Raw genomic sequence first — 12500 nt, 5'->3', positions numbered from 1 at the left:
CCATGGATACACTTTGTTTTCTCAGAATGCAGTCGGACCGTCTAAAAGTTTCAAACTAGTTCGTTGTAAAGTTTCCGGCTGGGATAACGATCGACTCCAAGAGCCAAGGTTCTCTTTTATTAGAGGATCTCACAGTGGACGTAAAGTAGCACGCTCGCGAACTCCAATCGGACGGAAATCATGAATCTCTCTTATTAACCTAATTCTCTTAAGTTCTCTGACTAGATACGTATGTATATATATATATATATATATCGATTATTATCATTACTATTATTATTATTATTATTATGATTATTTCAATTAAGCCATGATTGCGTTTTCTTCTCTCGAATCCTGCAAGTCTTTCTAAAAAGATCGCGTGACGCTTAGAAACCTTAGAATTTTTCTTGCAATTCATTTAACATTATCCTCTCATTGTAATCTAGAAAGAGAAAGAGAAAGAGAAAGAGAGAGAGAGAGAGAGATCGATAAGGATAGGAAGAAAGATAAAGAAATAGGATTCAAGTAGGAAGTAAATAAGATGAAAGAAAGTCTGAGAGTATATTTCTCACACTTTCTACGTGCTTTAGACATTTCGAACAAAATCCCGAGAATATAAGTTCCGTGTTAGCTCGTCCGATAGTCCATTATTTCGCTCTGTCGGGCACGGAGCTGCAAAGGAGCACCGCCATCGCATTTCAAATCAGTACGGATATCCTCGTCTGGAGATGTTCGTTGGACGAACGAGAATCAAAGAGAAAGGATCAAGAGAATGATGGTAAAGAGAGTGATTGAGACAAAGAGAGAGAGAGAGAGAGAGAGAGAGAAGAAGGGAGAGTGATAGTGAGAGTGAGAGTGCGAGCGAGAGAAAAAGAAAATGATGGAAGAGACAGAAAGAGAGAAAAAGAGAGAGAGAGAGAGAGAGAGACCAAGAGAGGTCCGCGAGTTTGGAATGCCTTGACAAAAAGACCATTATAAATTCCATTAATACCCCTTTCTCCCACCCCTCTCTTGTGCATTCGAACGCTCCGGACTTTAATTATCCCGAGGGGACAGTCCGTCGACTTTCCATCCATCGCACCGAGTAAAGCGAAATGGAACGTTGAATTAAATAAGACTGGGTAAAGCGATTCTGAAGAATTCAAAAGTCTTCGGTTTTCTTTTTATTTTATTTTGTATTTATCTAATTTTTTTATTCCTTTTTTTTTCTTCTTCTTTTTTGGAATTTTTTTTCTCTCCTTTTTTTTTTCTTTTTTTCTTTTCTTTTGTTTCTTTTTATCAACCATCAACCAATTTTCCATTGAAGTCGGAGGATCTTCAAATACTCATCCTTTTTAACATCGAAATCTTATTAATTTTTATTAAATTGTTATCACTGATGAAATGTTCCCTAATCAAATTATCACTAATATATATCCTTTAACCTCGCACGATATATTAGAAATATTTATCTTATATATGTCGATTTAACTACAAATTGGACGTAAAAAGGGGATTGATCCTTAAATAATTTATCCCTTTCAAGCTGTTACTGTCGAAGGTTAATGGCTGTTAGGATATCGCATGCGAAATCGATTGATGGACAAGATTAGCAGAGGATAAGAGATAGGTATTGTTGGTGGTAAACGGAAGTTCGTTGGTGTGAGAACGGAAGGAAATAGAGAGGAAGTTTCAACGATGACCGAAATAAACGGACGCGCCGATAAAATTACTATCATCTCTCTCTCTCTCTCTCTCTCTCTCTCTCTCTCTCTCTCTCTCTATTTCAGACTCCTATAAAAGAGGAGCAATTTCGGGATCGTGTGTTTTTCTACGCTGAGACGGTGTAGATGCTTTCATTTATCACTCTCCTCTTCTCGAGACGTAGAGAGAGAGAGAGAGAGAGGGGGTGGTGGGAGGAAGAGGGTTGGGGAAAGAGAAAGATATGGTGGCAGCTGAAAGGTTGTGGAATTCTTTTTCGTCGTACGTGAGAACGTGTGAATGAATGTTCGCAAGTACTTGTTAGTAGTATATATGTGTTTATAAGAGAGGAAGTAAGAGAGAGAGAGAGAGAGAAAGAGAGAAAATGAGAGAAAGGAAGAGAGATAGATAGATCGACCGACAGATAGATAAAGAACTTTATTAGGTACTCCAGACTAACGTAATCGTTATGAGCTATGAAAAATATGATTGATTATCATGGAAAGATGAATCGAGTCAAGCGAAGAACACTATGAATGTGTTAACTTATCTAAAATAAGATATGCGATCCTTGTTATAAGTTGATATTATTTCGTTGTTATAATGAATGATAAAATTTAATATTAAAATGAATTATAGAAAGAAAAAGAGAAAGACAGAGAGAGAGAGAGAGAGAGAGTAATAAGAAAAAAATGAAAGAAATTCTGATTTATTCTGGATATTTTTCGAAGAATTTAATTCAAATAGAATATAACATATGTTCTCACGTTCACAAATCTTTTCTAGTTTTTCTTTGACTTCTTCGTAGCTAAAGAAAAAGCTACGAAATAATTTGTGGAAAATCATTGAAAATAGTTAGGTATATATATATATATATATATATATATATATATATTTATGTATGCATGCCATCACGCATGCGTACTGCATGAGTACGAGATTACACGTTGATTCGCGAATAGGTCGATTTTGAAACGATAAGATAAATCGACGTTCCGTAAATTCAAATGATAGCAGGGTAGCAGGGATAATAGGGAGAGATATAGAAATTAATAAAATTAATATGAAAATATTAAATACACAATGACACACGATATTAATTGAGAATTTGTTTTATCATTGAACACGTCGAAATGCATAAATCGTAAAAGTTTGATATATTTTATCGAACGACTAATGCAATTAATAAAGAGGCATGATTTTTAATGATAAGAAATAATTATCATTTATTAAATTCCATCGTTTGTTCCATTTTGACGTATTAAATATAAAGAAATTGAAAGAAAGTATATTTATTTATTTAGAAAGAAAGAAAGAAAGAAAAGAAAAAAAAGAAGATTAATATTAATACGAAGGATTAATAAAAATTAATAACGTTCGATTTGATGATAATAATAAACTTTCTTAAAGACGGATTTTAATTATGTTCCCTTTCACGATCTTATTTAAGTAGGTTCGAATGAATTGAAAGGATGGAATTAGTTACAATAGAAGTCACACGTTCTTGTAGATAAATATTTATTTTTCGAGAAGGCAATATATATTGTATAGTTAACCCTCAAGATCCTTAGGGTCCGTTTATCAAAGCAACCTTTCAAGGATCCGCTTTTATCGATAACATCCAATACCAAACAAAGCATTTTCGTTGATTAGTTTCGTTCCTTAGTCGTCGTGAACAATATCTACGGAGTAGTTTTTTCTTTCCTATCAAGTCAAAGTTCATTGTTATCTATCGAATAAAATAAATCGTTTAAAAAAAAAATAAAATAAAATGAATAAGTACTAATAGTTATTTCTTTTCAATTACTCGTTTACCTTTTTGAAGTAACAAAACTCATATTCTCAATGGGATAACGAATGAATCCCGTACGGTTATATCTTTTATACCACCATTTTTATTACTAAAATACTCCATTCTATCCTCCTATTATTGCATCGTCATCCTTACCGTTAAGACCATTATCGTATAGATGTTACCGATGTCCCGCCATATAAAAAACGTGAAGAGTCGAAAGGAGTGATAAAAGGAAAAAGAAAGAGAAAGAGAAAGAGAGAGAGAGAGAGAGAAAGAAATAAATAGATTGTTGTACGCTCATAAAAGACAAAAGCAAGAAGAAGAAAAAAAAGGAGATAGAGAAAAGAAAATACGAAACCGAGTCGATTATTTCGAAATTCAATGAATTCGAAAGTATTATTATCTTCGAAATAATGATATGTCACGCGAATTCGTACGATTGATATTGAAAAAAAAAAAAAAGATTGATAAAGAAAAAAGAAAAGGTGGAAAAAGAAAAATTATTAAAAAATTTTTTTCCTTACACATGAAATCGATTAATTCGAAAATATCGACGATCTCTTCGTGACTAAACGTTAATAATACCTATATGATTATTCTATTTGCAATGTAAATTAAAATTCTTTCGTATTGAAAGATAAGAAGATAAGAGAGATGAGAGAAGAAAAAAAAATAAATAAAGGAATATTAACTTATTGATCGATAGATCGATAGAATCGTTGCTTTTATCAAAGTAGTACATGAATAGTATCCCTATATAGTTAGTATTTCGAGATCCATCAGGAGTGTTCGTTAATCCTATAACGAAAGGTTTCACTTCGGCCCGATGTTCCGCGTCCACGAGAGAAATTCAATTTCTACTGTCCCCATACGGAGGATAGGAGGTTGCCCTGACCCGAATACGTGACCTAATACATCCGAACGGACTTACAATGTGCTCCACCTATTTTCCTTCTTTTCTTTTCTTTTCTTTTCTTTCTTTTCGATCGAGTTTTACCAAAGCGCGCACGCAACTTTTTTAGAAAATTTATTTCACGTTAAAACTTCTTTCCCATAGTAATCGATGATAGTTAATAAATCCTTCTTCGTTATATATCGTCCATGTTAGAGAGTATCGATACAAAAGAGAGAGAGAGAGAGAGAGAGAGAGAGAGAGAGAGAGAGAGAGAAAGAAAGAAAGAAAGAAAAAGAGAAAGAGATAGGATTTTATCGAACAATATCCGAATGTTTAGACGAGATAGAGAAAGAGAAAGAGAGATAGAGAGATAGAGAGATAGAGATAGAAAGAGAGAGAGAGAGAGAGAGAGAGAGAGAAAGCAACCTTTTACGCTGAATTTCAGAATTACCGACCCTTTTTCATTCAACTGCGATAAAGTCTGAGAAATTTATTGAAACGACACCGCGACGCATCGGCCTGTCCGATGTGTACGCGTCGTGATCGATAGAAATACCAGTGATGCTATATTTTTCTCTTCGATACCTTGACTACGCTGGTATTGAGATCGTTACGGGTACCATATTTTTGCAGATTCATCGTGGGACGTCGATCGTTTTTCTCTGAAATCACGGATGCGATTTTCTAGTCGGACTGAAAAGAAAAAACAAAAAAAAAAAAAAAGAAAAAAAAAGAAAAAGGAAAAAAAAGAAAAAAAAGAAAGGAAGAGAAAAAGAATCTTTTCGATCTCGCAAGATTCAATATTTCCCAATATTATTTTTCCGATTAGGAAATAGGAAGGAAAAAGAAAAAAAAAATAATGTGAATAAATGAGGAACACTTTTCAGTTTTAATTTTATTAAATTAAATTGTATTAATTCTAATATTATTATATTTAACGATTGAAATAAGAAAAATGATATAAAACTAATGCATGTACGATCATTTAAATAACGTTAAATCATTATGTTTAAATATTTCCGTTCTTTTATTTCTTTAACTTTTTCTTTAATATTATTACGGTTGTTAATGTCCATGACCGTGTTTATGACCATGACCACCATAAGTACCACCTTCGTGATTATTGCCATCAGTATTGTGAACATGAGCGAAAAATCCTCCATGAGGATCGGAATGATACTTAACGATTCTTGTATTACCACCTGGTTCTTTTATCGTATATTCCCCGATTACATCCTTGTCTATGTTAAATATAAAAAATATATTTTAATGAAACCTGCCGTTAGAATAATATTAGATAATTGTACGTTTAGAAATGATTACCGTCTCTGTCCTCTTTTTGTCCATGATAATCCGCAGTATGATGATCCTCAATGCCATAAGAGAATTCATATTTCGGATGAGCAACATAATCTATGTGATGGCCGTGTTTACCATGAGAGATAATTTCATGATGAGGGCCTTTTACGGGTCCGTGAAAATGTGCGAAACTATGTGCGTGTCCGGGAAAAGCATTGCTGATCTCAACAAAGCCAAGAATGCCAACAACTATAACGAACTATGAACGAAGATTGTTAAGTTATGTTTAAGCGTTAACGTTAAATTTTACGAAATTGTTGTTACTCGAAAATTTGGAAAATTATTATTAAGTTTCAACTTGTCAAACTTAAATATTAATCATTAAAATATATACCTTGTTTGATTAGATGTTTGTACAAAATTGTCGTAAACCTCTCTAAAACTTGGATTATTTTTTTCTTTTTTTTTCCCCTTTTCTTTTCTTTTTTTTTTTTCTTTTATTTATTATTCTATAAAGTCTTAAATAATAAATAAACGATAAATATTATTTCAATTTCAATTTTTCTATGGACGATAAGGCAATAACTTGAATTGATAAATCTATTTAAATGTACAAATGGATTCGTTAAACGTCATCGAGGAATAATAATTCGTTAAGACGAAATTATTCGAATACGAACCTTGAAGGCCATGTTGATTACCGATGTCGAGTAGGTTCCTAAACGTTGAATGATACGTTCGCCGATAATTCCGAGACTTTATATACCGTGTCCTGTCACTCGAGAATTTCGACATTACGTCGCTATTTAACTATGACGATAGGACGATGTATAGACAATAATAGTATTGACCATTGGTGTTATAACATCGAGGTGGGAACGAAGAAGAAAAGAAAAAGAAAAAGGAAAAGAAAAAGAAAAAGAAAAAAGAAAAAAAGAACGAGATCATGATGCAGTCTACTTTCCTATGCATCAATTCATTGCATTTCATTTATGGAAGAACATAATCGATTTTGTTTATATGACCGGGCCAAATGGAATTTCAATTTGTGCCTTTCGATCGATACTCTCTTCTTATAAGCTCGGACCAAAGATTTCTTATTCTACTATCGTAGCTCGTATAAAAACCACCGTGAATATTGAGCCAAATAATGAAACTTTAGAAAGAGGAGATCATGATCAAGTCATCATTTAAAAACATAATATAATGATCTTTACCTTAGAATATCGTCGTATCGTTTCTCTTTCGATGTCAGAGAGAGAGAAAAAAAAACAAATAGAAACAGAAAAAAATAGTAAGAAAAAAATGTAACGAAGAAATTGTTGCATGAGATTCAAAAAGGGAACGACCGAAAAAAAAACAAAAGAAAAAAAGAAGAAGAAGAAGAAGAAGAAAAAGACAATTAAATCCTATTGTGTGCGTGCGTGTATGTGTGTATGTATGAAATTCAAAAATTCCGAGATAAAAAATGCATCCTATTATGTGGCTGTTAACTTCGTTAACATTCCAGAGAGAAAATGAGTTGAGATGTTTTAGGTAGTATCCTTCCTTCATTTTTTATCATTTACATCGAATATTTAACAACGTCAGTAACAAACAACAACAACAATAACAACAACAACAACAACAATAACAATAAGTACAACGACAACAACAACGGCAATGACTATGGCTACGGCTATTGTCACGGCTATGATTTTATTTATTTAACAAAGTTGAACTTTTATTTTATTAATAAACCTTACCTTCCCTCGTGTCATATTCGTTTGATTAGTTTGGTGAATATCGCTTATTCTCCCCATAGGAACATTCTTTTTTAATAATTCAATGGTTTCTAACTTCTATTAAGATCGATTGAAAACTATGTGCATACAAGTAAAGTAAGCACTCGAAGAAAGTTCGGCATAATGTAACCACTTAATCTATGCAAGTTGGATCGATGTTACCGATAATTAATTTTAATCGCGAAAGTTTTCCTCCCTGTAACTGAATTCTAGTCCGATATATATATATACATATATATATATATGTGTGTGTGTGCGTGTGTGTGTGTGTATGCGTTAAGGCGTAAAGTATCTTTTAAAAAAATTAAAAAACTTTGGATATTACGATCGGTCGTTTACAAGCGACACATTTCACCTTAATTTTCTCTGGAACGTAGAGAAACGTATAAATATATACAAGTTCGAACGATATAATCAACGAACGCGTAAATCTTCCGATTTACTAAGTGCACTCTACTAGAGTGCATTTATCTATACTGCCAAAATTCAATATATTCCATCCTTTCGAATTCTCTAATGCAGATAGAACTATAAGTCATGATCAACTTTGTAAACTTGAGAGATTAAATAGATTGAAATGGAATCTGAAAATTTTCTTTAGGAAAATCTCAAATATATCCTTAAAGTTCTATTCGTATCCATTCGTTTGCTTTGCTTTACAGTCAACGACCTTATCGATCCGAAGAGTGCGTGGGTGTTACGTAACTCAGCTTCCATTCGCAAAATCGTAAAATCGTAAAATCGTATGCGGTTGACGGTACGAGCAAGATTCTTTTTATTAGAGAGAAAGAGAGAGAGAGAGAGAAAGAGAATGATAGAGTAGCTATAGAAGGATGCTGCAAATGCTAGGAATAAGAATAAGACGAAGTAGCAAGTCTCTCAAGCAGAGACAATTTCATCACGCTCGACGATGCGCGAGAAATCCAACGAACGCCGTGGCACATCGTGATTCTCGTTGCATCGACGTACGACGGGTTGCCGTTCTCGATCGTTACCCCTTTTTCTCACTTTTATTCTATTTTTCGAGAAGTAACCAACTCGATCTGTGATCCGACTAATACGATTCTGCTCCACTTCCATTTTTCTATTTCGTGATTCGTCGTTGGTTGATATTAATTCTTCTTCTTTCTCCACTTCGTCTTCCTTCGTTTTCTCTTTTTTTTTCTTTTTTTTTTGTTTTTTTTCCTTTGCTTTTTTCCTTCTCCTTTTTTTTCCTCTCTTTCTCTTTTTCCTTTTTTCTTTTTTTTTTTTTTTCTTTTTTAATTCCACTTGAGGATCATCCTGGACTAGGGCTTAACTCGATTCCTCTCTCGTTAGACGTTGGATTGCTTTTCCCGGAAGAAGGTACCATCAGAGTTTCGTTGGCTATTTTCATCGAGTTTGTTTTGAGAGATAGTCTTTACCGTAGGACCGAAGTTTGTCGTCCTTATTCAATGGTCCGTTAGTTTTCTAATCCCAATGGTGAGTTTATTTGAGAACGGAAGTTTACTTTCGAAGTTTCTATGGATCAACAATGGCCTTTATAGATTATTTCATTCATCTAAGGGAACACTATTTTTGTATTTGATCAATGATCGATCAGAAAAAGATAGCAAAATTATTAAAATAAACTTTTTAGACGTAACTTTTCCAATTGTTTCGCCAAAAACAATCTGTCGTTTTTAAAATGAGTAATGAACGTGACATGATCCCTTTTGCCGACTCTAAAGGATTTTCATGGAATCATGGAAAAGGTGGAATCGGTGGAAATGCCTTACCATTTTATGACAGAGGAAAGACAATCGGACAATTTGTCGCATTTTGTCAGCAAAATATCGGTCGAAAGAAGAGCTTACTTCATTGGAATTCGGTCTGGTATTCGTTGCACATCGTTCCGGTTGCAACGTGAGTAGCCAACAGATCGCAACGTTTCCTACCGAGAAAGGAAAGACGAATGATCTTCGGATTCGTCTATGGAGGAAGATAAATCGTACAAAGAAATCTCTAAATTTAAAAAGAGAGAGAGAGAGAGAGAGAGAGAGAGAAAAGGAGAGAGATCGTTTTTAACCCATTAATAAATTAAAACATCCATGAGATATCATTAAATCAACAAAGACAATTTATTCTGACATTTTAATTTACATGAAAATAATCGATAATTCTTAAGCCATCATTGATTTATCGATGTTTGTGTCCGCCATAAGTACCACCGGAATGATCATTTCCACCATGATTGTGAACTTCAGCAAAGAATCCACCATGAGGATCAGAATGATACTTGACAACCCTAACATTACCGCCTGGTTCGTGTAGTTGATACTCTCCTTCCACTTTTTTTCCTGTTATTGAAATCATATTTTCGTTAAAAAAAAAAAAAAAAAAAAAAAAAAGAGAGAAAGAAAAAAAAGATAAAACTTTCGACATTCATAATATTCACGAGACACGATTAATATGCTTAATCGTACGTACCGTCCCTATGCTCGCTCTGATCGTGATGATCCTTCGTATGATGATCTACAACTCCATAAGAGAATTTGTATTTTGGATGAGCTCTGTAATCATGGTAATGATCACCATGCTTGTCCTTCCACGTTATCTCCTGGTGATGGCCCTCTACCGGTCCGATAAAATGTTGATAAGAATGGGCATGTCCATGGGAACCGCCATGATCACCTTCCTTATCCCCATCGTCTGTTTGTCATTTCATATAAATATTACATATAATTGATTGAAAATCATATTACAATTTTTCTTTGTTTCTCTCTCTCTCTCTCTCTCTCTCTCTCTCTTTTTTTTATTCTTGATCGTACCATCATGATGAATCTTCGGAACAGCCGTGACTACCGCAAATAAAAGGAACAAGCACAGCAGTGACATCTGCAAATATACAAGAAAAACAAAAAAAAAAAAGAAAAAAGAAAGAAAGGAAAAAATAACAATGAACGATATTAAAAAAAGAGAAATATCGCGTTGAACATATATATATATATATATATATATATATATATATATATATATATATATATATATATATATATATATATATAAGAAAAACAGAAAAAGAAACAAAAAGAAAGGAAGAAAAAATGGAAAAGAAAAAAAAGAAAAAAGGACACAAAGGAAAAAAGGGAAATAAAAAAGAAAAAAATCACAGTTAACAGGGAAGAAAATTTTGCAAAATCTTTCTTCGTCTTCTAGAAATTAATTTTCATCAGGGACAAGTCCGAGCTATTAGATATCGCGATATAATATGTAACAGAAAATTGCAAAGGATCTGGCGACAACGGCTATGGGGAATATGATGGGTGACGCGTCGACTACATAGTAGTAGTAGTAGTAGTAGTAGTAGTAGTAGTAGTCGCCATTATTCTTTCGCACGAATACGACGCGGCCACCGCGGAACGAAGTTGCGGAGACGCTTTTACAACGCACATAAAGACCTCTAAAACACGCTGAGCTCGTACTTTACGGTCACGACTCCGAGTAATACTTTGTTCAACGTTGGTACTCACGATTTGTTCTATGGAAAAGGAGAGAATTGGGAGGGCGGGGGAGTGGATAAGGAAAGATGGTAGAGGGAAAGAGAGAAAAAGGAAAAGGTTGGAAGAAGGGAAGTAAGAGTAAGTAAGTAAGTAAAGAAGGAAGGGTGAAGAGGAAATTTCGAAAGAGAATTGGGATAGAAGGACGAAAGGGAATAAGGACGATCCAGTACCGTCGTCTTTTCATCGACGAAAAGAATTTCGTCGGAGAGTAACTCTTGAAATCGAGATCGGTTCGTAGACATTAAGCTCGACCTCATCTCCTTGATTTCCTTCTTCTCCATTTTCGCATACAGAATTTTTACCCTTCTTCGGATTATATTCTACCGCAAACTTGTCCTTACCTAATCTAGGACGAATCGCTTGTAGAATATTAATACGAATTCTTCGTAGTTCTTTTTTTTTCCTTTTTTTTTCTCTCTCTATCTCTCTCTCTCTCTCTTTTTCTTTTATCGAGACAGTAGATATAAGAGAACTTCTTTATGAGATTCAATTTTTTTTTTTCTTTCGCTATCCTTTTCCGTCGCTATCGCACACGGTTGTTTTTGATCAGACGTCAATCGACGATGTAAAATGACTTTTTGTTTATTTTATTTCAATAGAATATCGCAAATTTTTATGTAAAATTTTATTGTGTGCGAAATGATGCCTTTTCGTCTTTTTTTTTTTTCTCTTTTTTCTTTTTTTTTCTTGAAATAAATTACAAACAATCAATCTCTTTCATCGTACACGATGTATTTTGCGTTTCTATTTAAAACTATCTCACGTTTTGATTTTAGAACGTACCTTCAGTTCGGCAATGTCCATGGGTAAACTTCACCAAGGAAAATCGACGATGAACTGTTTCTCCAGAAGGAGAAGCGTGTTCGTTTTATAGCGACCCGAACTGACTGTTCCACTATAAACCACTAATTCGTTTGTTATACCCTGTGATCGGTTTCGGTAGTGCACACACAAGTAAGAAGAGGCGGGCCTGGTCTCTCTCGTACTAGTCGTTCGAATGATACTAATTCCACTAAAAGCACCGTTACGATCTCAATTTTCGTCACCGCCAGACACGAGCTGGTATATAACGCGGCTTCATTTATAAAGAAAATTCCGAATCTTTTTACTCTTCTTTTTTCTCTTTTTTCTTTTTTTTTCTTTTCTTTTCTTTTTCTTTTTTCCTTTTTGTTTTTTTTCTTTTTTCTTTTTTTTTTTACGATACGCTCCATAGGACACCCAAAAGAGAAGAGTAAACGTACAATTTATTACACCTGTTTTAATCAGCGAATCGATCGATCGTTTTATATCTCGTAAGAAAAATAATGATACAAGAAACGAGAACGTATTTACATGTAATATTAATCTAGATCGTAATGATCGTCTCTCGATCTAAATGATAGGATAAAATCGATCGTCCCTTACTTATTTTTCATAATATTATTTATATTTTCACGTTCATCGTGAAACAACGGAGATAGGAAATTTCATTTTTCTAGAATTCGTGTCAACTGTTAGTTCTCGAAAACAGGAAACAAATCAATGTGTTTACATCCTGTCTCGAC

At 33.8% G+C, this 12500-nt stretch overlaps 2 protein-coding genes across 2 annotated transcripts; both read right to left on the bottom strand.

Annotated features, from left to right (window-relative positions):
* Positions 1–5293: 5293 nt before the first annotated feature.
* On the bottom strand, positions 5294–6421 carry LOC118444463 (cuticle protein 7-like). The gene is made up of 3 exons (XM_035872753.2): positions 6332–6421; positions 5676–5910; positions 5294–5593 (listed from the first exon to the last, which is right to left on the bottom strand). The coding sequence occupies exons 1-3, from the start codon at positions 6341–6343 to the stop codon at positions 5418–5420; spliced, it is 423 nt and encodes a 140-aa protein (XP_035728646.1). The 5' UTR covers positions 6344–6421; the 3' UTR covers positions 5294–5417.
* A 3109-nt stretch (positions 6422–9530) lies between these two features.
* CPR11 (cuticular protein 11) lies at positions 9531–11986 on the bottom strand. Its single transcript, XM_035872755.2, has 4 exons — positions 11740–11986; positions 10225–10291; positions 9884–10105; positions 9531–9753 (listed from the first exon to the last, which is right to left on the bottom strand). Exons 1-4 carry the CDS (start codon positions 11758–11760, stop codon positions 9593–9595), a joined length of 471 nt encoding a protein of 156 aa, XP_035728648.1. The 5' UTR covers positions 11761–11986; the 3' UTR covers positions 9531–9592.
* Positions 11987–12500: the final 514 nt, after the last annotated feature.

The sequence above is a fragment of the Vespa mandarinia genome, chromosome 23 (genome assembly GCF_050613455.1).
Source record: "Vespa mandarinia isolate Hongniang chromosome 23, ASM5061345v1, whole genome shotgun sequence".
NCBI lineage: Eukaryota > Metazoa > Arthropoda > Insecta > Hymenoptera > Vespidae > Vespa > Vespa mandarinia.
Note: the sequence above shows the minus strand (reverse complement) of the source record. Positions and strands in the feature narration are given on the sequence as shown.

Bases quoted from the DNA above. Each gene is read 5' to 3' on its own strand.
- LOC118444463 (XM_035872753.2), bottom strand. The intron at 5,594-5,675 runs GTAATCATTTCT...TATTTAACATAG, and splicing joins ACAAAAAGAGGACAGAGACG to ACAAGGATGTAATCGGGGAA.
- CPR11 (XM_035872755.2), bottom strand. From the start codon at position 11,760: ATGGACATTGCCGAACTGAAG. The intron at 10,292-11,739 runs GTACGTTCTAAA...GTATATTTGCAG, and splicing joins TGGACATTGCCGAACTGAAG to ATGTCACTGCTGTGCTTGTT. The intron at 10,106-10,224 runs GTACGATCAAGA...AATGACAAACAG, and splicing joins TCCGAAGATTCATCATGATG to ACGATGGGGATAAGGAAGGT.